The 24,281-nt window shown below is 37.3% G+C and overlaps 1 protein-coding gene across 6 annotated transcripts; it reads right to left on the reverse strand.

Moving 5' to 3' along the window:
• Positions 1-923: 923 nt before the first annotated feature.
• LOC106171179 (gelsolin-like protein 2) lies at positions 924-24,279 on the reverse strand. Of its 6 annotated transcripts, none has more exons than XM_087006206.1 (14): positions 24,124-24,230; positions 21,765-21,793; positions 10,076-10,156; positions 8,147-8,220; positions 7,366-7,440; positions 6,864-6,935; positions 6,174-6,301; positions 5,732-5,840; positions 5,216-5,326; positions 4,100-4,180; positions 3,127-3,215; positions 2,593-2,674; positions 2,134-2,229; positions 924-1,611 (listed from the first exon to the last, which is right to left on the reverse strand). In XM_087006206.1, the coding sequence occupies exons 2-14, from the start codon at positions 21,769-21,771 to the stop codon at positions 1,516-1,518; spliced, it is 1,101 nt and encodes a 366-aa protein (XP_086862332.1). In that variant the 5' UTR covers positions 21,772-21,793; positions 24,124-24,230; the 3' UTR covers positions 924-1,515. The 6 variants fall into 6 exon arrangements, with proteins under 6 accessions (XP_086862332.1, XP_086862327.1, XP_086862343.1 ...); XM_087006201.1 differs by lacking the exons at positions 6,864-6,935; positions 7,366-7,440; positions 8,147-8,220; positions 10,076-10,156 and adding exons at positions 18,989-19,060; positions 19,515-19,589; positions 19,967-20,040; positions 21,464-21,544; XM_087006217.1 differs by having other exon boundaries at positions 24,142-24,206.
• Positions 24,280-24,281: the final 2 nt, after the last annotated feature.

Consider the following 24,281-nt stretch of genomic DNA (forward strand, 5'->3'; position numbering starts at 1 on the left):
GGGCACACACATAGACGCTTCATTGCTGGGCCCAATGACTTGCTCATACTAAACAGAAGCAAACACAAAGTTTGGTAACACATAAAATATATAACCGCCGGGTAGTAACATTGTTCTCCGTTGATGGAGAGGAACTTGACAAAATTATTCTGGGGCGTCTGGCAAAACATGTTTAATACCTTGGTCAATGTGGTCTGAGATATGGTCGAAGCATGAAAGGTACTGGTATGGTCTTCACATAAATGTAAATGGCGTGAACAGCAGGAAGACAGACCTTTTGCAGTGTTTGTTGCACTAACCAAATAATCTTTCTTCTGTTCTGGTTTCTTTAGCCTTGTTGGTTGTGGCTAATAAAGTCTTATTCATAAAAAACGGAAACCTCAATCTGACGAACATCAGTTTTCTTTATGGACACAATACATAAACCAGAAGCTGTTGAGGGAATATGAGGAATGAAAATACCAAGGCATGGCTCCTATTACATGTGACCTGGAAAAAGCGAAAATACCTATAGTAAAGATAATTGTCTTTTGAAAACGTATTGAGGGGGATGCGCATGTATGCCGCTAGAGTCGGCAATAATTAGGCAGGGGACGCATATGTATGCTTCTGGACGGGACAGATTTCGAAGGCTTGCCATTAACATGTATTCAAAGTATTTGTACCGCCTGTGATACTGATGTGGGCGCTGACTGAATAAAAAAGAAGACTGCAAATTTTTTACTCAACACATACATCTTGAAGTCGGATTTTCCGTCACTAATGAATATTGCTGGTGGGGAAAATCTCCTTATGCTGGCAAGGGAATTCATTGTTCATTCACGCAAGTTTACAGTCGATGAAGCTATCCAATCAGTGATGGAGCTTTGAGACAAATATGTTTGCCCCATATGTCTTTGAGTTTCTCTTGATAACTAGTGGCATCAAATTTTTCTAAATTTTATTCAGATTTTTACGAGTCTTTCGGCTTCCGCCTCTAAGGTACATGTACATGGTCTAACCAAAAATATAACCCATGCTACAAACATTCAACATCGAGCATAAAAATCAAAGTGTCTCTACATGCAGGTACGAAACACAAAGTTAACAACCGGTAATATAAAATGAGGAGAGGGACAAAAGCAAACAAGTAGCTAGCTAAAATAATCTAAAGATCTTTTGTCTTATAATGTAGCCAGTGTATCTTTCTTAACATCCTGCTTTTGCGACTTTGCAGTTTGTGTACTTCTTAGGAAATGAAAAAAGGGACAAATGACAGCAAACAATTGAGTATGAAATATAATATCTCCAAGATGTGACTCCCATTGATTTTTGCCTTTAATTACTTATCAAGAATCCAGTTCCATTGCTCGAGGCGACTCCTAACACGCTGCTAATGTAATTTTGCAACGCTGACAAACAATTACTGGTAGTCTATATATCTGCCAATAATGGTATGGAGGAAAGTTGTCCCAATGCGAAGGTAAGACTATTCCTTATTATTAAGTCACTGACACAGGGATTTTGTCTCTTTATCTAGGCAGCAAATGCCATGTCGAAGGCCTCGTTATCTTGGCCTTCTTTAACAACGGTTACTGGGACCAGGGGGTGCTTGGTCTTACTCAGGTACTCCTAAGATAACAAGAAATTCAATAACATTAACATCAATACGAAATTGATTTGGCAATGTGTAGAGTTGAAACAAATCACCAATACAGTTATAAATGGATATTGACCTTAGAGATTGAAATGGTACTTAAGGTTAGTTTGTAAACAGAATAATTAAATGTAAGTGCCTAGAGCTTTCTATAATATATAAGTGACAGCACAAGGCTCATTTTCAATAAAAATATCGATCTATGTAGATCGATCCAACTCCTCGGGAACTCTCACTGAATGCAATCAGTTTAACAGCTTAACACACCTCCTCTTGTTTTCAACGAGCTGGTATAATCACCAGCTTTTCTGTCTTCTATTCAACGCCAGGAGGAGACGTGTCAATCTTTTAATCTGATTGCATTCAGTGAGAGTCCCCGGGGACTTGGATCGATCTACATAGAACGATATTTTTCATTGGGAATGAGCCCTTGGAGTCCAAAGCTAAACTGCTCTTTTACCTATTGTCCTAACAATAATTAGAATGTTTAAACTTACATGAGCCATCACCATGCCTTTCGCTTTTTCTTTTTTAGAAGCATATGTGCCGACCCACACGAAACAGGTCTTTCCATTGTCCACGATGAAAACATCCTATAAAAATATGACGACAAACGAAGTTAAAAAAGAGCTACGGAAAGTGTATTTGATTGCGCGGGAACACACAAACACAAACACACACACACACACACGAAAGAGGTATATGATAAATTCTTCATGGCAGCAACGCGTAAGAATTAAACAGAAACAGATACGCCTCAAAGTACTAACATTCCTTTATTGACGGTCAGGCTTCGCGAATGAAAGAAGTAAAATTCTAAAATATAAAAATGTGTGCATACTGGCGGAAAGAAAAACTTAAATACATAGGTGAGGCAACATCTATAAATTTCAATGTTACAAAAAGCTATATTTTAAAACCAATTTATCAGAAAAAACAAGTGTGGCAATTCTTACAGCAGGATCCAAGCGATCTTTTTTCACATCAGCGCCGGTGGCTTCAAGTTTGGTCTCCAGAGAGCCGTGTGCGTCTGTCAGACTTGAAAACAAAATTTGCAATTTTCATTTTTTTTCTACTTTAAATGTCATTTTCTTCTCGTTACGAACGACATTTTTCAGTCGAGTGACTCACTGTACAAAAAGGCCATCTAAAGAAATTTGCTTCAGATGAAAAAGCAAAGTAGTAACCATCATTCCATTCGACCGCCAGGATGCTAAATGCATAACATTTATGTCCCATTTCAACTGATATAAAACCCCTTTTTATTAGTATATATGTCACTCTTTGGTGTTTCTTTAATTGACAAGGACATCTTTTTATTATGTGCATCTTGGGACTAAAAAAGACTAAATTGCTGTACACTTGGAAGTTTTGGACTTAGTCTGTTACCTTGATTTTTTTTAGTTTGCAAGTCTCAAAATGCACACAATACTTCAGTAGGATATGAATTTTGTACTTATTTTGACATTCTTAAAAATATAACAACAAACCGGAAAAGCTGTCTGTCGATTTCAACGTCCTCGAAATCATCCTCGTCCTCATCTGGCTCATCGTCTTTCAGGGCGTCATAGAAGTCGGACTGTAAGGAGAAACAAGGTTCATGTATGAGCAAAACCGTACAATAAATTGTAAAGTTCTTTTCTTTTGTTTAAAATGTCCAATAAAAGTTAGCTCACACGTGCGATAGAGAGCGAGCAATTCTAATGTATTTTTTGCAGCCGACTGCCGTTTTGGTTTGGTAATTGATATGTACATTGGTTTCGAATGCCCTATGCAATGAATTTACTATTCCACAATAACCTCTGCAAGTCAAAAATATGTAGAAATTGTGCCTTCATCTGGATGGTTTCAAGGGGACAGGTTAAACTATGAAATGCAGTCTGATGCACAGTCAGACGTCTGGCATTGTGATTTTTCTGGATCAGCGTGGAGGGAAGTGAAACATGGGAAACTTTCAAGGTCATAACAAACTTTTAAGCCTACTTATTTACGTGTTGAAGCTACAGGAGAAGCACTTAAACCTACATGCACTTAGTATACTGATACCCCAGGCTTCCAACCAATTTACGTCACGAGAAAAAAACAATGGTGCTACATGTATATGCGGTTTAGTCATAATTCCTGTAAACATGGTGCTCTTATTCTATCAGCAAGATTTAATGGCACTGTAAAAGTGTACGTGGGAAGTGGCAAAGTGACAAATGGCTGGCGTTACCATGTTCATTACTTGCGAGGTCACGACATGCTTGGGAAACGTCAACTAAGACACAATAATGAGGCGTGGGCTAACTGTCTGTACAAGCCTTTGTTAACTATACTCTACGCTCCACAGTTACAAAAAGAAACAAAACCGAAGAAATGAAATATCGTGTAAAACTCAAATTTCCTTTTCGAAGACGGCGTGTAGCTCGCAGCGTTTGGCTCGGGAGTATTATAACAAATAAATATCACACCGGAACTTACGGACGTGGAAAATTCCTCCAGAACGTCAGCTTTCGCACGACCACCGCGCTCACTTTCTAGCTGCTGGCAAAGGGCCATTGCCTAATAATGGTAATGAAATATTGTAATATTCAACAAATCAATAAAAGAGCTGTCCAGAAGGTGCGCTTATTTCTGTAGAAAGGTCGACCTTGTTTGTCGTTTGTTACATTTGTTCAAGGTACTGCGCTACCTATGGATATGGATCATTATTGCCAATGACATATAAATCGCAATATAATCTTTCACTAATACTTCAACTCCGATATTTTGCCTGGTGTGAACATTTTATACAATAAATATATAATAGAGCATATAAAATTACATTCAATAAATGTATTTTATTGTTTGTAACCACACTTAGGCATACACACTCAGGCGCACAATAATACTCAAAATACTCAAAACGTACTTTCGTCTTGTCAAACCATAAAATAAAATGTGTACTTTGCTAGCTCTCGCCCTCTCTTACTAATGACATGCGTTATTTTGGGTTAGGGTATCAATTTACACCCGTCACCATTCCCATTTCTACTTTAAAATGGTACATATACTGTATGAGATATGTACATATATGAAAGACCTGCATCATTGTTTCAGTTGACCTCTGCTTGATAAAACAATGTTCAACTGACACACTTTCATGAACAATAATATAAGTATGGGCTGCCACATAACACATAGGCTAAAAATATACACCAAAGTTAGGAAGTGAATGTGATTGATTCAAATGGTTAAAGATAAGTTCATAAAACAACTTTCTAGTTTTAAAAATACAAAATAAAGCAAGATGTTTTAGCAAGAACGTAAGGGAACTAGCAAAATATCCTTTCATTTTAAATGTAATTGCATTCTGATTCCAAATTTATGAACAGTTAGGTGTGACTTCTAATGCTTGAAAGCACTTACTTCTTTAGTCTTATTTATTTTATTAAAATTTTCCATGGGATTACGTGTGACCATGTAAAAAATATCTCTTTGCTGTGAAGATAAGAGTTACTGAACATCTTAACTGAGCATCGGTAAAAAAAGAGGAGAGAGAGAGCGAGCGAAGAGCTTCCTATTGTCCGGATAGTTGTACACAGTGACTAATACTACCTTGAACCTCTCGTCCTTGTTAGAATCGGTGCCGTTCCACTGGTAGATCTTGAGTCCCAGATCCAAAATGAAGACATCGCCAGAGTTTAGCGACTTCCTCTTCAGTGGGACCTATTTAATATGTGATAAAAATATTAAATAATACTTTCCTTACTGAGAGATAATCATCATCAATTTAAAAGTTGAAGACTTACGCTACCTTCTAGAATGCATCCTTCCTCAGTTTTGTGATAATAATAATAATAATAATAATTTATTGTCATATTTATACAAGTATAAAATGAAAATTGGTAGGATCTGTCGATAAAATGTAATACAATGGAATTATTAAAATACATTTTGTTCATTAAAAATACGTACTGCTGATGGATAAAAACTATTTTTAGTGCGCGTAGATGCACAAACAGGCTTAGAACGTATGAGAACAACGGTATATTACCTTATTCCAATACGGTTGCGACACTGCACAAGATTTATCAAAATTACTTTGTCGAGTGTCTCTATTTTGCTGCTTACCTCTCTCACTTCAACTACTCTCTTCGAGCCCTGGAAGTGCAACAGACGCGGTCGGTACTGCTCTGGGGTCACGTGCCTGAATCCGGTGTCAGATCCCCCTTCCATGATACTGAATTGAAAGCAACGGAACGTCATATATCCAGTAATACATGAAGATGTTCCTTTTTTTAGAGTTACTGAATCAAATTTATACACTTGTGGAATATTTCTTTAAAAACAACAATACTGCATTTTGAAATCTATTGAAACGTTACTCCCCCCTGTGATTTTGCCTTTTTCAATTCCCTCTCTTCACATTACAAATTAAGTAAAATTATGATGTTGTGTCTTCTTTGCTCTTTGTAACTTTTGTTTTTTTTTTCTGTTTCAATTCTTTGCTTTGTCAATAAATGAAAAAAAAAAAGAATTTAAAAATTGCTTCCCCTGCAAGCATTTCACTTACACAATCTGCTGAAAGTAAGACTTGAATAAATCAGATTCCCAGCCCTGCACTTCTCTATGCTGCACTGGTCCATCGTCCAACAGGGTGTCCAGTTCCACAGTCTTGTAGGCCGCAGTGCCGTACTCATCCTAAAGAAAAACAATTACTACATGTTTTGCCACTGTGCAGGTACTTCGCATGAAAAGAAACGTCTCTTGTGTAAAAAAAACGAAAAAAAGGAGAGGGAATGTTAATTACCATTAAAACGCTGGGACAACAAATTGAGGAGATCAATATTAATTGTCGTTCCGCTAACAAATTACTTCCTTCTGAAATGGCAATATCTTAGGTGATAATAATCGCATATTCTTGGAAGCACACGCTTCATGAACTCCCTGGAGATTTGTAAAGCCCTCGCACTGCTCGACTGGTATTGCACTATAAGAAGAAAGTTACGCAGAGAAGAGGAAAAAAACATTCTGGGAGCTTACGAATCAAAGAAATTGGATTATATTATCAGCTTGTACGGCCGACCAACAGGCTGACCAACAACGAGTGAAGATTAACACATTCACTTGTCCATTTTATAATAAACCATAAGATAAAACTCAATTCTGTTAATATTCGGCTTGATAAGATTAGTAGAAAAGAACATATATGACTAATCGACTTTCTTTTCTATATTTTGGTACGCTGTAACTAGAAACTTACCTGTGTGCTGTATTTACCTATCCAGAAGTGCACGTCCCACTTCAATTCCTCGGAACCCTCCTTCTTGTATGTCTGATCGCACAGAAAGGGAAAAATAAAGATCAAGTGACTACAACAGATACTTTATCTTCCATTTGCACGAGAAAATAACCCTTTATTTAAATGATTAGGTACGCAGCTGCAGTAAATGAGCCTAGCCGGACCAAGAAAGCATATAGGCCATTATTTTCGTACCGTGACCACTAAAATCTATGGAGTTTCCTTCTCATGGGGAAAATTTGCGGGCTGGTGAATCAGGATGCGCATCCGTTATCTTACAAAGCCGTACACACCTGAACTGCGTTCTGACTTTTGTTTGGGGGAATTTCGTATGAGGTTTGGTAGCTTTTGTCCTTATTTTGGCCTCTATTCCCTGCAAATTGTTGATTTATAATTTTTTTAATTCATTTATATCTAAATTCAAGGTAGGAGAAAATGACAGCACTATGCGTGATACGCTTACGTTCAATACGATGTAAGAGTCACCACTATAGAATTTTCCATAATCTTCCTTGGGCCAGTGGGTGACCTTGAATTTCTGAAAATAAATGAAAAGCGAGAGCTATCAGTGTACTCTACCAATACCGCTTTTTCGGATGGAAAATGGAAAAACGGGATGCAAACGTTTCGCTGGCAACACATTATTGGGTACATTTACATTTCATGGAGATCAACTGTACATTTTTTAATGTTTCTGACTTAATGAGACTAATCATTTCTCTGGTAATCAGGTTGATATTGCTTTAAAATAATTAGTTTTCAAAGACTGGGTTAACAATAGGAACACTGTGCAAGATTTTCCTGACACTGACTGTTAACGATTGGGGGAAATGTTCAGATTTTGCCTACATAGGAGTGCAATAGACAGACGAAAAACAGCTCTCGTTTGGATGCTAAATTATGAGTTTATAGACATGTGTCTGAGCATATTCGAAACTAAATGTAAAAAACAGAGTTTTTTTAATATTATAATTTGCATCCACCAGCTATCAGTTCAAGCAGGCACCCTTCGAATAAATCCGTGCCATCTTATCTGGACGTATGGTAGCCAAGAGTGCCCATGATATCATTTTATCGCGACAAAACACATGACATTAGTTGGCGGGCTGTACGCTATCAACATCTTCACTTTAGTGTATTTGCAGGGATCCCCTTGTGTTTATCAAACAAAGTAGAAGGGCATTCATATAATTTATTGTAGGACTGAGTCAAAGAGGCAGGGTTTTACAGCGGATTCTACTTACCACAATACGCCAGATCTGCAGACCAACTTCTTGCCCGGCCCCTTTCCACGCAGGCTCAGTCTCGGCCGAGGCCTCTGAATTGAAAATTATACAAATTAATTCGGTTTGGTCCACCCATCTCGTTACAAATTGTTTTCATTTCGCTGTGATATTTTTTTCTGTTACTGACTATGTTTGGAATGTGTAAAGACGACCTCGTGTGCGTGTGCGTGCTTGTCGCGCGTTTCATGGGAGCACGAGCATCTTGAGCTCTACGGGATGTTATTGCAGGGGCCGGGTAAGTACCGGGAGATATTACAAGAGTGATATATCAGTCACAGTATGATTTTCCTAAAAACTCCTGGGAAGAGGCTCCAACGAGTGTAACAGCTTCCTATATCGTCTTCATATAGGGGTCTTCTTTTGCACTGACAAAAACAGCTATTCGTTTACAATGAACACATTTTAGTAGGTATCGGTAAAGGAAATCATCTCAGCCTGCCAAGGAGAAGGTTCACTTCACTCGTTTTTTTCTCATTCTGTCTGGAAGTAGGGCCGAATGCTGTTTCTGAGAGCCTACCTGGAAATTGCAGTTGCACTTGGCTATCTCAGAACTTAGTATATATGGATTTAGACTCGGGGTGCATACATATGTCGTAATTCATAAAATGACATATAGTATCACTATTCATAAGATTGCAATGCACGCACACGGGGTCAAGGTTTCTATATAATATGGGGTTAAAATAGATCATACCGGATCGTCAGCCGTTCGATCAGTGTTTAAGCACAATCTTGCACGTTTATAAACATCCTTGTGGCCTGTAAATTGTGCTTTTTTCCCCAACAACAAACGAGCATCATATTCGCTAGGCACGTAGTAAACATCACTGTGCTCTCTACCAGACCATGAGCGAAAATCGGCATTATACGAAGCATCACACACAGAAGTCTGACGTTTTAGACCGCTTCCTAAACAAGTCAAAGTCTGTGGGAAACTTCTGTCATTAACAACAAAATATCAGTGCCAAAGGTGAGCATCAGGCATGATGGTCATTCTTATATAATCCATTAAGTAAGTTTCGAAAGGTCAGGTATTCCTTAATAATTAACAAATGCAACTTACCCCCTTAAACCTCCACTGGTAGAGGGCTATACGTAATAAACAGGATGTTTAAATTTGCAACACCTGTAGGAAAGATAATTTCCCAACATTTCCATTCACAATCCATATTTAACACTGATAAAACCCCCATGCATTTTGGACCGATAAAGCCCTTCTTTCATGTGTGTTGCCAGAGAGGCTCAAACCTAGTCGAGACCCATGTGCAGAGGGCTGGTATGAAATATGGAACGGATTAAGTGTAGGCTTAACAGAGAAACGCTGAAGCCCAGCGGAAAGGTAACCATCTGCCAAGCTTCATAAACGCAGCACGAGCTACGAGATTTATCAGATAGGGCTTTACAGCGGGCCTTTACCGACAACATTGACTAATATTTCAGTTATACATGGCACTGCCAGAGACAGCAAGCAAATCATGATTGGCCAATAAACCCTATTTCAGATTATAATATTTTTACGAAACTCCCGATTTCTTAATTAGCAAAACTTCGCTGTAACGCTATCCTCATCTCTGTCTTAGTCAGGAAATAATTCCCTGCTCCCATTATGATCTAGACTTCATCAAGAGTGCACTTAAAACTAATACACAAGTAAATTAGGAGCGAGAATGAAATGGCTGAACGAAAAACAATCATGAAAATCCCGTGTGCAAGGATGACCACCGTAGTTGGAATGTTATACATATATAGGTTTACACGGCTGGAAATAACGGGTATTAATGTGTTAATACATGTATAATAACAAATTCCGGATATAGCTAGAATCAGACTGGGCAGAATATGGAAATATTAAAATGGACTTAATGGGGAAAAGTCAACCACACTTACTCTTTACATCCCTCTCAAGTTTGCTGCCAAAGAGGGCCAAGTTGGAATCCTTCCAGTTATACTTCTTTGCTTTGACTAAGCCTACAATACAGAGCAGAGGAAAGATTGTGAACAAGACAGCGAGGTCATGAAGTGTTCACATCCGACGTGTTGTATAATGGGGGGCGTATTGCCCGTCTCATCAGTTTTAAACAAGAATCAAAATTGCAATTCCTACATTTCAGATAATTTTTTTAAAAAACCTGTATATAATATGGGAGCTAAAAAGTTAACGCATTACTTAAAACTCACGTGTTACTGTCTCTATTTGTCAATGTTCTTTTTTGACAAACGATACGCTCTTGCATTTAAAACATCTACATTATGTATCATAATATGCTGAAAACATTTCAACTCACCTGCCATTGTTTGTTCACCTTGATATTACCTTGAAAACATTCAAGTAAGATTTTTAAATTAAAAGAGACAATTTTAAAAGAGTCAATCAAGTGGAAAGTTAAAGATGTCACGAGCTAATGCTGTAAATAGCCATGAAAACACTGCAGATTTAAATTAAAGATGTTCACATATTTCGCTTATTCATTTCCCCAACTCTAAAAATCAAATAAACTTGGTTAATTGATATAAACTCTGTTATTTTGGGTTGAGGCTGTTTTTGTCCGTAATCACCACAATATGAGTCATGCAAGATTTTAATCTTTATGTACTCAATTTAAAAAGACTCAATATGTGCTACTTTTTAATATAAATTAGAATTAAAATAGATATATCCGGAAACAATTCTATTCGGTGGTGAAACGTTTGTACACGAAACTAGCAAGTTTGAAAGGGTAGGAAAACTAGGTAACCTTAGCTGACAAGAAACACCTGTCAATGCTTCTAGGTGTTTCTTGTCAGCGAAGAGAAGTTAATTTAATTTACATTAGCAAGTTTTGTTCGCACAGCTTCACCTCAACTTGGTAACGGGACATACCCAAAACTCAATGACTCATAATGAACAAACCTAAATCTGAGCAGAAGAATCTCATTACGTAACCACGAATTTTTGGCGCCTGTCTATAGGTAGAGGAGGAAAAAAGTCCAATAAAAATATGGCTGGCGGTAATAAAAAGCGTAGGCATGGCTAGATATCATAAAATATTGAGAAGAACGCATTAAGTGTAGTAATTATCTGCTGAATGTAAACAGTCCGACTTAGTAGACATACACTCGCAGACAGTGGAGATCATAACATTTCATCTGGGGCGAGGGTAGTGCACCTAAAGAAACCGTTCTTAAAACAGCTCAGTAATTTTGCCAGAACAGGCTTACTGGAGTGATATACCGTTTTAGTTAATATATTGTCTTAACGCCAGATGTATGAACTAGAGAATCAGTAAGGATACAGGCATATTATAGCATAGATGTCCATTTGCCAGGTGCGTTGACTCACACATTTTTCTCCAAGGTGCAGGTCTATATCGCAAATATAATATAAACACTTCGGCTCCCCCTTTCGCTTACATAGCAGCAAACCACTCATATAGCAGTGGGCTTTATACCATCAATTACTCATGGACTTCCAGAGTCGAATATCCCACAAAAATAATGTTTTAACTTAAAAGAACCAAGTATATTATGTAAAATGTAAATTGATCGTTAAACAATAACGTCTACCTCGCCTAGTCGGCCTAGTTGACATCACATAGCAATAGTAAATATATTTGCAACTTTTAGTTTTACGTTTTACTTTACTCAACATTACTAAAGCTCGCCGACAAAGGTCAGTTCGACCTGACCCACATTAAAGTCTAGAGCAAAATAACAAACTTGTATACAGCACACAGTCATATCAACACGATAACGTGCTCGCTAAAATGAACAAGCGCTTTATGAATTGGAATTGTTTGAAGCAAGATTGAAGAGGGGGTGTTGCAACTAAAATAGACGCATCAAAATTGAAATCGCTAGTATTGTAATTGAAATTGGAATCGCGAATAAGGTGTAACGTAATCATTCGATCCTTACATATTTCCATTTGGCCTTACAAATTGTAGGCGAGATTCAGTTTACGTTTTCCTTTGATATTATTCTTGTCCTACTGTTCAGAGCATACCTGTGTCTACTTACCTAGCTTCAGGACCGTGAATTGGGATGTGGCCGTTCCGAATCTGACTGGATGAAATGTGGGCTGGGCCGTGAAAGGTAAGTAGGCCAAGTGACGTCATGCACGTGTAAATGGAAACGATTGACGCATTCAGTCACTGCGGTAGGTGTATAATTCGAGTCAGAATTGTGTCCTGCACCTCTAATGGGTGTATACACCTACTGCAATTCTATCTGTCATTATGCAGTTTTAATAAATTTTATTAAGCAACAAAAGGAAAAGATTTGTCAATTAAATCTTATTATTTTCGTGCTTTAGTTTTCTAGTAAACATAGCAAATCTTTTGAAAATGATCTTGTGAAAGTCTACAAAAGTGTTTCGTTCTGATAGTTCTGTGGAAACGATGCCTTTTTTATGAGCCTGTTTTTGCATATCTCATTTCACGCGATTCGTTATCATAACATTAACTATTCTAAATTAAAGATATATGAAGCTTACACTGCATTATGTAGATATGTCAAAACAGCACACAGCAATTATAAATCCAATATATTTCTAATCGCAGTGGCAAGTACCAGCGACAATAATTAATGGTGAAATTAATTCGTTTTCCACCTACAGGTACATTAAACCAGTTTTAAATGCTTGTGAAAAGTGGAAAGGGTGTCCTCCAACAAAAAAAAGCTTAAAAGTAGCCTCATAAAACCATAAAGAAATAAAAGTTTACTGATATAATGCAAGACATAACAACATTCGAATAAATATCTTTAAAATCAAATTCTGTTTCTATTTAGAAACATGCTTACATAATTACAATTTAGTGACAAAACTTTTTACTCTAGGCCGTGAACTAGGATCTTTGTTACACTGTACCATGACCACAGTTTGATTTATTACTAGTTTTTCACAAACATGCGCGGTCTGTCCAGTGAGAATTTATGTATGGAATTGTCATTAGTAAGCAGGCCTCTGGCATGGAGTAGATATTTATAGTGGTGGTCAAACCATGATAAAGAAAATTAAAATATCTTCGAAAGTAGAAAAGAATTACAGGGTACCCAATAACACCAATAACTAGACGATTAACTTTTTCCATAAATTTATTCTACTTCAAAACCAGTCCTACCGCCTATTTCATAGAAGGCTAAGGCAAAATCAACAATATTTAATCCATGATCTGAAAATTCAACATTAATTATAACAATCAAAATGAATAATCTCTTGCTTATTCCTACACGAGCCCACATTTTACAAAGTTAATAACGGTTAATATAGAAAAGAGAGGGGAAAAACAGCATTGATTCAAAAATGTCATACATTCATGTTGTGTAGTGGTGGTCAAACCATGATAAAGAAAATAAAAATATCTGAAAGTTGAAAAAAATTACAGGGTACCCCAATAACACCAATAACTAGACGATTAACTTTTTCCAAAAGTTTATTCCACTTCAAAACCAGTCTTACCGCCTATTTCATCGAAGGCTAAGGCAAAATCAACAATATTTAATCCATGATCTGCAAATTCAACATTAATTATAACAATCAAAATGAATAATCTCTTGCTTATTCCTACACGAGCCCACATTTTACAAAGTTAATAACGGTTAATATAGAAAAGAGAGGGGAAAAACAGCAGTAAGTCATTGATTCGAAAATGTCATATATTCATGATGTGTTTTCCAGTGTATCCATTGTATCATAATGTTCTGCTTTAATATAAGCTAAGGCTTTTGTTCGATGCGACTCTTAGCATGACGCCATTGCAAGTTTGCATATCGAATAAGCAATAACTAGTTCTGTATATCTTGGACGATGTTCACGTTAAAATGATTTAGTAGTGAAGGCATGGCCATCCCTTGTAAAGTGACCGACAGAGGAACTCTGTGCTCATATCTAGGCAGCAAACGCCATGTCCATGGTTGCGTCCACTTGACCTTGTTTTACAACGGTTATTGGAATAAAGGGGTTGGTGCTCTTCATCAGATATTGCTGCGGTAGAGAAAAACCATTTGTTAAGAAAGAAGTAAATGCACAGCAAAAAGGGCAGGGTTTAATTATTTTAATTATGTTAAAACATACTACAAAAATTTTTTTTAACCTGTGAGATGACAAAATTGTTACAGTATTAATGACAGTTATTGTCGATACAAGAGCTGGTCAGTGTTATACTTTTTAATGTTTTGGTAAAAATAATCGCAATCGATTTAAGAACTGTCACATATAAAGCCTGCACCTTGAATGAAGCTTCGGTTATGCTTTATCTATGTCAGAAATTAAACTCGATTCTTTGGTTGACCAAATAATAAGGCACACCAGGTTAAGCTTATGGTAAGCTTACATTGGGAAAATACGATATCCACATTTTCTGATTCAGTTAAAAGGCAAATTTATTTTTGTAAAACCATCTTGACGTGAGCAACGTGACCTTTAGGCACTTACGTGAGCCATTGTCATGCCCTTGGTCTTTTCTGCTTTAGAAGCATCTTCGCCTACCCACACGATACAGTTCTTTCCATCATCCAGAAGGAAAACATCCTACCAAAATGAAATTGCAGACAATAAATCGAGTAAAATATATATCATATAATCTACTTTTCAAAAGACGCCGCTGACACAATGGAATTTTAGATCCAATAGAACTTTATACTTTAGGGAGGAAACTCCCTCAAGCAATAGTAGGTAACGGATTTTATGAAATACCAGGTGCGCATACAAACTCTAGGACAGAAAATATACAGCAGCGCGAAGTTTAATTCAATTGATGTTAGCGTAAAAGGACTATTATTTTTTAAAAATGCAAATGCAATTTTTTACCGCAGGGTCCAAAAGGTCTTTCGTCACAGCATCTCCTTCTGCTTCCAGTTTCATGTCGAGAGATCCATCGGCGTCTGACAAACTGGAAATCGAAACCGATCAGGGAAAATAAGAAAATAAAACAGCTGCTTTCGTTTCACATATTAAATATATTTCCTTTTAATTATGATAAGTATGAGTAAATCTAATATGAGTAAATCACTGTGAATAATGATGCCATTTCCAAATTTATCCAAAAAACATGTTCTTGACGTCTAAGTGCTGAGGCATCAAAGTACCCAATAACCAGTGCCAAACGCATTTTACCATATTTTAAAACTTTTTATCCGTCACAGAATTATCATCTGACACCAAGTTTGCCAGTGAAGAGTGTTCTTTTCATATATCTAGCTGCCAAATAAAACATACATGCCCTTTAATTATTGCAAACCATGTACGGTGAAGTAAAAATCTACGCATCATGTTTGCATTTATGATGTCAATGTTGTAACGTTAACTTACACGGTATATGCACGCGCACTTACCGGTAAAGTTCTTTCACTTTTCCCGTGTCCGCTGGTTCCGAATCGCCGTTCTCTGGCTCGCCGTCTTGCAGATGACTGTAGAATTCGTGCTGTGGGAAGAACGAAGGTATATATATACGTCAGGATGTAAAATTTCCGAATTTATTCTATGAAATGTAGGTTTGAGCGTTTTTATACATGTGCATATAGGCCTACGTATAAATAACTAAAAGTATGGGGGCTGCAACATCAAATCTTTAGATATAAAAATGCACGATAGTTCAGATGGACATGACTGGGTTTAGCTGTCAGTAACGTTCGTTTCGTTTAAATGCAATGATCTGTACTTATTTTTCTAATTTTCCAACTTTTCAATTTGCCCATTAAAAAGTTTTATACTCAACCTAGGGTTTAAGACTGCAGCAGAAATAACAGTGTGCACTAAATTCATGCCATCTGTGAAAATACACATATAAACACAGAGAAAGAGACAAAGGAGAGAGAGAGAGAGAGAGAGAGAGAGAGAGAGAGAGAGAATGCTTGTTAAACTATAAAATATAAGCAGTCTTCTCGTCGGTTTTGCAGAGTCATGGATTGCAGGCACTTCAATATAAGAAGCAATCAATCACGACGATTTTCAATGCTATGTAGTAGTGAACTTTTTCGCTTAAACACTATTGGGGAAGCAAATTCGTCCATGCATGTTATAAAAGGGTACAACAGGGTTGCAACACTGTTGAAAGGTATAATACAAATGAAAATTAAAACGTAAGTCCTGTCAGTATGATGCACTCATTACATTATAGATTATAATTCACCGTATTATAGCATTCGGGGAATGATGTTCCAAAAACTTTGCCCTTAATGTTTACAGCGAGATCCAAACTGCAGCATGCTGTATACATTCTAATTGCAAAATGGAGTGTAAACTGCGCTTTTTACATAAAACGATTTCACAGCAACTATAGTGATGAGTATTGCACTGCTAAAGTTTTTATTATAATATCACTCAAGTTACTTCAGTGATAAAAGAGACAAAATTGCGCTCATGACGGTCTGCATAAAACTCAAATGTCAGTCTTGCTGACATCGTGCAGCTCACTGCATGCGGTCGAGGAACACTGATGCAAAAAAGTGTCACACCGCAACTTACTGATTTCTTCAAGAAGCTCACTTTTCGCGCGACCACCGCGCTTACCTTCGAGCTGCTAGCAAAGGACCTAAGAATAAATAGCAAAAATGTATAACATGACCTTAACCTAAAAAAGAAATTTCACAGAATGAATACTTACTGCAGTAGAGACATCATTCTCGTCAAGAGTCTCTGCAGACGCTTTGCCATTCCTTTCGTCTTTGATCTTTTGAAGATATTGCACTGCCTATAAGCATATATACTTAAATCATGTAAAAGTATATGTGTACATAATTATCACATACGTATATTTAATAAAGTATATCTCCTTAAGGCACACGCAAACACATACAACCTTTCACGCCATTATGCTAACAAAATTTTGATATACAAAGTACACTGTACTTCATCTGTAACAGCACGGCATGCTCCACGTCGTATTACCCCACCTCACTTCAATGTAATAACCACTAAATGTAATATACTATCCATATGTATCACATGTTTGTAACACTAAATATTCAGTTGGTTTCAATGCTACCCGTAGTACAGACAACTGTGCTTGATGACAAAATGCACAACAAACGCACTCTCATCTGGTAGAGTCTCATATCTTACGTAATTTTTTTTAAGTATTTCACATGAATAGGAAGAAGATGCAGAAATCCATGCATATGACATTACTTTGATCTCAAAACCCACCCACCTACCCACAATAAATCTAAAGAAAACACACAATATATAGGAAACCACCGCAGTAGCTGGTTAGACTGCCTTATAAAAGACCAAGAGTTATCCGCTTGAAACACTACCTTGAACCGCTCATCCTTGTTGGAACCACTGCCGTTCCACTGATAGAGTTTTAGTCCCAGATCCAAAATATACACATCACCAGAACTGAGCAACGACTTATACAGTGGAACCTATTTTTTAAACAAAAAATAGTAAATGGTCGTTTCCATTCATACATCTATTAAAAATACCTATATAATAAAAAATAAAAAAGGTAAACAAGTTTTCTCAAGTTTGCTACCATAGTTGATATATACTAATTCAGTTTAATTTGGCATTCTGATGTGCATCAAATCTTGGAATTTTAACGATACAGGTACAGAGATCTAATAGAATGTGCAAACCAAGTCTGACCAAACTGGTGTCGCTCTATGACTTAGATCGATCCATCTGAATCGACCTAACTTCCTGGGGGTTCACGCTAAATTGCTATCAGCTCAAGAGGCTTAAATTTCTGTCACGCCTACCGAATCAGCTAGGGGTAAAGATAATTACCCCTTAACAGTTTTACTAGGCGTGACAGACGTTTAAGCCGGTTAGTTTGATAGCAATTTAGTGAGACTCCCCAGGGAGATAGATCGATCCAAATATCTGTGGGAATGGTCCCTATTTCACCACATTCGAGTACGCACCTCTTTGACTTCAATATGACCCTTGGCGCCACTGAAGTGCAATAAACGAGGCTCGTACTGTTCGGGGGCCACGTGTCTGAATCCGGTGTCACATCCTCCTTTCAGCACACTAAATATAAAACAGCGGAACATTTAATTCTTGGTGTTAGATGTAGGCCTACCTCATCAAATTCTAATTCTCGGAATTACTGAATTCCAACCAAAAGGCCTTATTATGGTGATTTCTTCTTTTTTTATGTAACAAAGTATTTAGAAAACCATGAAAACACTCCTCTTTTAATCAAGTCTATTTTCAATGCAGGCCCTACAATCATGATCTTCAGATCAGTACAGCAGAACTATGTCGTACAAGTACTTGCTCGTTCTACTTCAGAATTAGCAAATCCGTGCCCTTTCCCCTTTGCGCGTTTTCAGCCACAACTTACGAAATCTCCTTGAAGTAAGACTTGAATTTTTCGGATTCGTAACCCTCCACTTCTCTATGCTGCACTGGTCCATCGTCCAACAGAGTGTCCAGTTCCACGGTCTTGTAGGCCGCAGTGCCGTACTCATCCTATAGAAATAAAAACTTACTGCATGTTCATATCTTACAGCACGGATATGAGAAACACGTTCTGTAATTTAACTTTATTATTTTTGTTTTAATGTATCTATCTTTCTAGAGTTATAAAAATTGTGTTAAAATACTGGTTATTAGTAACACTGATCGAATATAACTTACTAAAATAGAAACTTTACTGCAGAGGAGGGAGATAACATCTGATGATAGCACGCCATAGGATCTAATAACTTCATAAGACTTACGAAAACAGTTATTAAAATATAGTCAATTTTTATATAGGAACTCCGCTCAATCACTTCTTTAAAAACATTACTTGAAGCAGAAAAAGACTTTTTAAAAGACGTCTGAAACGATTTTCTTTATGTTCTATGTTTTTGTATCTAGAAACTCACCTGTGTGCTGTATCGGCCGATCCAGAAGTGAACATCCCACTTCAGTGCATCAGTATCCGGATCTTTGTAGGTCTAAGTAAAGGGAAAGGAATAATTGGGATAAAGGGTACCATGACAGTACATCTCACCTACACCTCGTGATTTAATGAGTCTTTTTGACAAAAAAATGACGTAACTAATTAAGCACAAGAGCTTACATTTTTAGTGGGGGAAATATTTAGCAATAAAGTTGTAAAAATGGGTGAAGTTGCACACGTTTCCTTACAAAAGCACTCATTTTAGACTTTGTGCACTGGTAATGTGAGCCATGCAAGTAATTCAAGACATGATACTTAGTATCAATGTGGACTCTTCGACACGGAATTTGCTTGCGCTTTTGACAAAATTATCGTAATGATTTTCTAACGACCTGAGCTTTTATCCACATTTTTGTGACTTCATTTTCAAAAACATTTGGTAAACTGTTAACAATTCATAGTCACACATTCAAATGATGACAAAAATTAATATAAGTCGGTTAACGTACGTTCAGAATAATGTAAGAGTCGCCATTATAGAATGTGCCATATTCATCCTTGGGCCAGTGTTTGACCTTGAATTTCTGAAAGAAAAAATTAAAGATATTATGAGAGATGTGTTTGCGCATATCACTATACCTACTGGAAAACAATGAAACAGGCATGCTCACTGTGACTATCTTTACCTCAATCGGCGTGTGCCAATAAAAAGAAAGCTTCCTAATACGTAACCAACCATAAATGCCATTAGTAATTTCATCATTACTACAGCGTCGTTTTTTTTACTCCAAGCATACATTTAGTACTACATTAGCCACTGTATACAAATAACGCGGCATCATCTGCATATTATTTCAGTGAAGATTATGTTAGAAACACAAGTCTCTTTTGTATATGAATCTCATAAATTTCGCAGCCATCGAAAGGGAGGCTGTGTCGAGGAGATATTAAGACTACTCACCTCAATACGCCAAATCTGCAGACCAACCTCCAGCCCGGCCCCCTGCCATGCAGGCTCTGTCTCTGCCGACTCCTCTGAATTGAAGAAGAATATATACGTTAATTTATTTTATTCAAGTTTTCTTCTGAAACGTACTATTTTGTTTCTGTGTGTGGAATGCAGATATCCTGTCCAGGGTATCCAACGACACCCCTTAAAACCCAAAGACGAGAACTACAAAAACTAATATTTTTCATTCAAATGTAAAAAAAAAAAACATTACCATCAGCATACTATTTTTCAAGACGTATGCATTACTGCAGCGCAATAATATTGGTATTCTCTGAGATCTACGAAATATGGCAAAGAGAAAAATAACTGCTACTGAATTTTCGTATCGAGTGGGGGTCGGGGTAGATATCACTGGGGCTTAATCTTCTGTCTAAAACAGTTGATGTCTGAGCACAATTTCTCTAAACACTCCGGTCTCATGTTCTCTTATCGTTATCGAGTTTCACAGTAGCGTCAATGAATAGTGCACGTAGTTCTAACCTGTTACGACACACACGTACATTATTTATCAAATAACAATAGGAAGGTCAAACAATCACATCTTAATCTCCACTGATAAAAGACTACCTAATGGAAAGGAAGCAATACCTGAATCATACATAGATCGATAACCGTGCCTTTCGCAAAACCTGTCGGGATGCTGGTTGATGCAAACACAGCGCGTCCTTGGCAATTCAATGAAGTTCAAGTGACGGGTATAAATAATAAAATGAATGTTTTGATTCATCCAGTTGTATTATAATAACATGATAAGAAAATTAAATATAATACTGAATCTTACGTTAAAACGAATATCAAGGCGTTTCTACTTGATCACAAGGCTTTCTTCGGGTGAACTAATTTTGTGTTGTCACCGGTGTCTCGTGGTGACAGTCTGCGTGGGGGTATAAAGCTGACGAGGGCATCAGTGCGACATCTGTCGACATACACCACTCGCGTTCTTTACAGCTACAGGTACAGTTACATACAGCAAGACAGGATCTGACAAATGCCCTGACAACTTATCCGTAGTAATAATGAGATCATCTATAATAGGCCTAATGAGAGGTCGAAGAAATATTAAGGAAAGTTCAGCGTATAAACATGTACCGTAACCACATGACATCAAATACTATGAAAACATCGTAGACCGCTTTTTGGAGTGTAAGTATTTAAGTCGTTATGATGTGGAAGACATATTTCACACTCATTTCCTCTAAACAGCGGAAGTTGCATACAGTGTATGTGGTAGAGGAAATGACGGGGGGAAACGCAGTGACTGGGAGACTTGCGTAGAGGGCGTACTAGAAAATCGGCAACTAACCCTTAGATTATACCTTCTCTGGTTACTTGGGAAATATTGGGCATTTACTGTTAGATATATTTTAATTCTAAACATCAAAAAATTTGACTTTATCTGAGAATATTGAAATGTACTTTAGAAAGGAGAAAAGTAACGATACTCACTCTTCACATCTTTTTCAAGTTTACTGCCAAAGAGGGCCAGGTTGGAATCCTTCCAGTCATACTTCTTCGCTTTGACTAAGCCTTTAATATAGAAAGCGTGGGGTGTGCAAATAATGTAAAAAAAAATGACAATTACGGTAGCAGACTATACACGGAGGTCACACCATGTGTTTACATCAAACTTACTCTAGGGCACATCAAAATGCACTCGTTAAAGTCTATTTATAGCGATATGTTTTTCTGAATGTCACGCTATTGCGTTGTTCATAAGGTATCTAATGAAAAACTACAAACAGCTCACCTGCCATTGTCTGTTCACCTTGATATTACCTTGAAAACAAAGAAAGTGTAATTAAATCCTTGACGACTTGCAGCGAAAAATGAAAGAATAATACAAATATAATATGATATTGTAAAGGGCAACGATGACACACTTCCGAAGAAAATTTCAAATTCTTTGTTATGTACAGCAAAGTACTTAAAACAAGCCGTCAAAAATGATATAATTACATGTATATTTCAAAGGCAATTACAATATACATGCCCTTTATGCACCAGATCAAACACATTATTAATAAAGTTTTTAAAAAACTTTTTATATATCCACCATGTAGATGTAACTCAGTTTGCATTGGCATCCTGTTACGCATGTTTTTGGATAAATTTAATGCACGTGCACCCGTGAACCTCTTATGAGGGCCAGAACACAACGACAACAGAGTAAGATGGGCGACGACAAGTAGGGCAGGCATATTCTATTCTTCTGAACGCACGATATGATATCCTGATGTACTGCTGCTTTATGCTTCACCTGGTGGCACTAGTTCTGGTGCAACCTTACAATATTAGACAACACTCTGCAATCGCGGATGATATGGTGTTCTGATTCACAGTGTGGGAGCGAGGGGGCTTAACAAAGAGGGTCATTATCTTTCATTATTGCTTTCCTTGCTACAATGGCGCAAGGGAAGCTAATATCACGGAGTTGCGACTCAAAGTGTCGGTATACAAATAAGTAAATGACATAAGCGCAACAACCGGCAATGACATACATTTCCTGTGAAAAGAAGTATGCAAAATGTAATGAGAACAAAAATTTCTCGGCATCCCTTCACCACCGCCCTACCCCTGCAAGACACAGTCATACGGTCACGTTAGTCACAAGATCCGTAGGCGTTACTCGCTGACAAGTCTTATCAGGTAAATCAATTACTTTCGCGATCAAGGCGTGTGGGCAACACTGATAAGGTGCGGGTACCTAAGTAACAAAAGTAACAAAAGAGTAAATAAACAGATATTTTATCATTTATTTAATCTGCCTACAATGACAAATCGGTGCATAATGCAAATAGTTCAGTGGCATATTAAATGTTATCATCCAGCCCAAAGATCGCTAAAAATTTTAGTAAAATGAGAATTGTGACCATTACAGCACACCCCTTATCATTTTGGATGGTATGGTTTCGGTACAAAAATACACATCTAGCTAAATTATCATATCGTTATTGTCGCCCACTTTAGGTTATCGGTCTTGACCACATTCCTAAAAAGGTGACCACTCCTCTGCTAAATGACTGCATAAATAGAGGCCCAGACGGAATGCACTGTCCTTCTTAGTAGGGAAAAGGTTCTGGCCGCACAAGCTAAACTACAATACTCATGTCAATCAGACAATGGCATTAGGTTTTTTCCCCCTATACTAGAGAAATATACAATTGCACAATGCTCCATTCCTTTAGAATTAAAAATAACATTGTCATTTTAAACTCCGGACAAACCGTGCGTTGGTATGGTCACATACCAAGAAGTCAGTGGTTCATGATGCAGAAACAAACCAACACTGGTTTAAGATGAAAATATTGTGTTACGCAACGTGGAATTCTGGGCGTCTGTCTGCACGCACAGGAAAAAATAGTCTGCAGTGAAAATATGACAGACGACAATGACAAAAACAACACGCCACGATATCAGACAGGTACGCTGTATCCGATATTTTATGCACGCAGGGGAAGGAAATCCACTATATTTCGTCTGGGGATAAATGCAATTGTGTACTTAAACCAACAGCTCTTAAAAAAGACGATTAATTAAATTCAGCAGGGGATCAAGTAATGAAATGAATAAACAATTTATTATCTTTTGCCAAGTGCAGACAAAGGCATTAATTATGATAATGCAAATCCCAAACTGTCACCACGAGTGTCTTCTCCTTTGAATCTATATCTGCTTTATATCGATACTGTAATACATAGTAGATATGATCTTCTTTTCAACAGGTCACCAACATGTCAATAAATTTTATGTTATCAGTGGTGACTCACTGAGAGACAGAATAGCTTTATAGTAGAACGCAGCAATTTACCCTGTGAAAACATACAGTGGTCATACATCAATATGAACCATGTCAACCTTGATATCACTGGCAATGAGTATCATTCGGTACAGAAAGCAATACTAATTACACGCGACTTTTAATTCTACATGTACTTCCGCGTTCACTCCCTATAATTGAGAAATACAGGTAAAGGCCATGCAGTGTGTCTGACCATCGAACATCCAGTGCAAATTAACTTACAAACACAATTATACATTTTGGCAGGTTAGGTGAAGCACAGTAATGCTGATATTAAGAAGGTTCACTGTTAGAGCTATTCTGTTACCTGTGTTTACTCGCTCACCTTCGGGACCGTGAAATGGGATGCAGCCGCTTCGGATCTGACTGGATGAAATGTGGGCTGGGTCGTGAAAGCTAAGTAGGTCAAGTGACGTCAGGCAATTGTAAATAGAGAAGTGTGACTCATCAAGTAATATTGCGCTA

This window comes from Lingula anatina, chromosome 1, assembly GCF_051362555.1.
Source record: "Lingula anatina isolate TDL-2025a chromosome 1, LinAna3.0, whole genome shotgun sequence".
NCBI classification, from domain to species: Eukaryota; Metazoa; Brachiopoda; class Lingulata; order Lingulida; family Lingulidae; genus Lingula; species Lingula anatina.

Coding starts and splice junctions, on each gene's coding strand:
- LOC106171179 (XM_013551379.2), bottom strand. Junction 20,041..21,463: donor ACTTGAAAAAGATGTGAAGA/GTGAGTATCGTT, acceptor TCTTCAATTCAG/AGGAGTCGGCAGAGACAGAG. Junction 15,589..16,770: donor AGAATGATGTCTCTACTGCA/GTAAGTATTCAT, acceptor TTCTTCCCACAG/CACGAATTCTACAGTCATCT.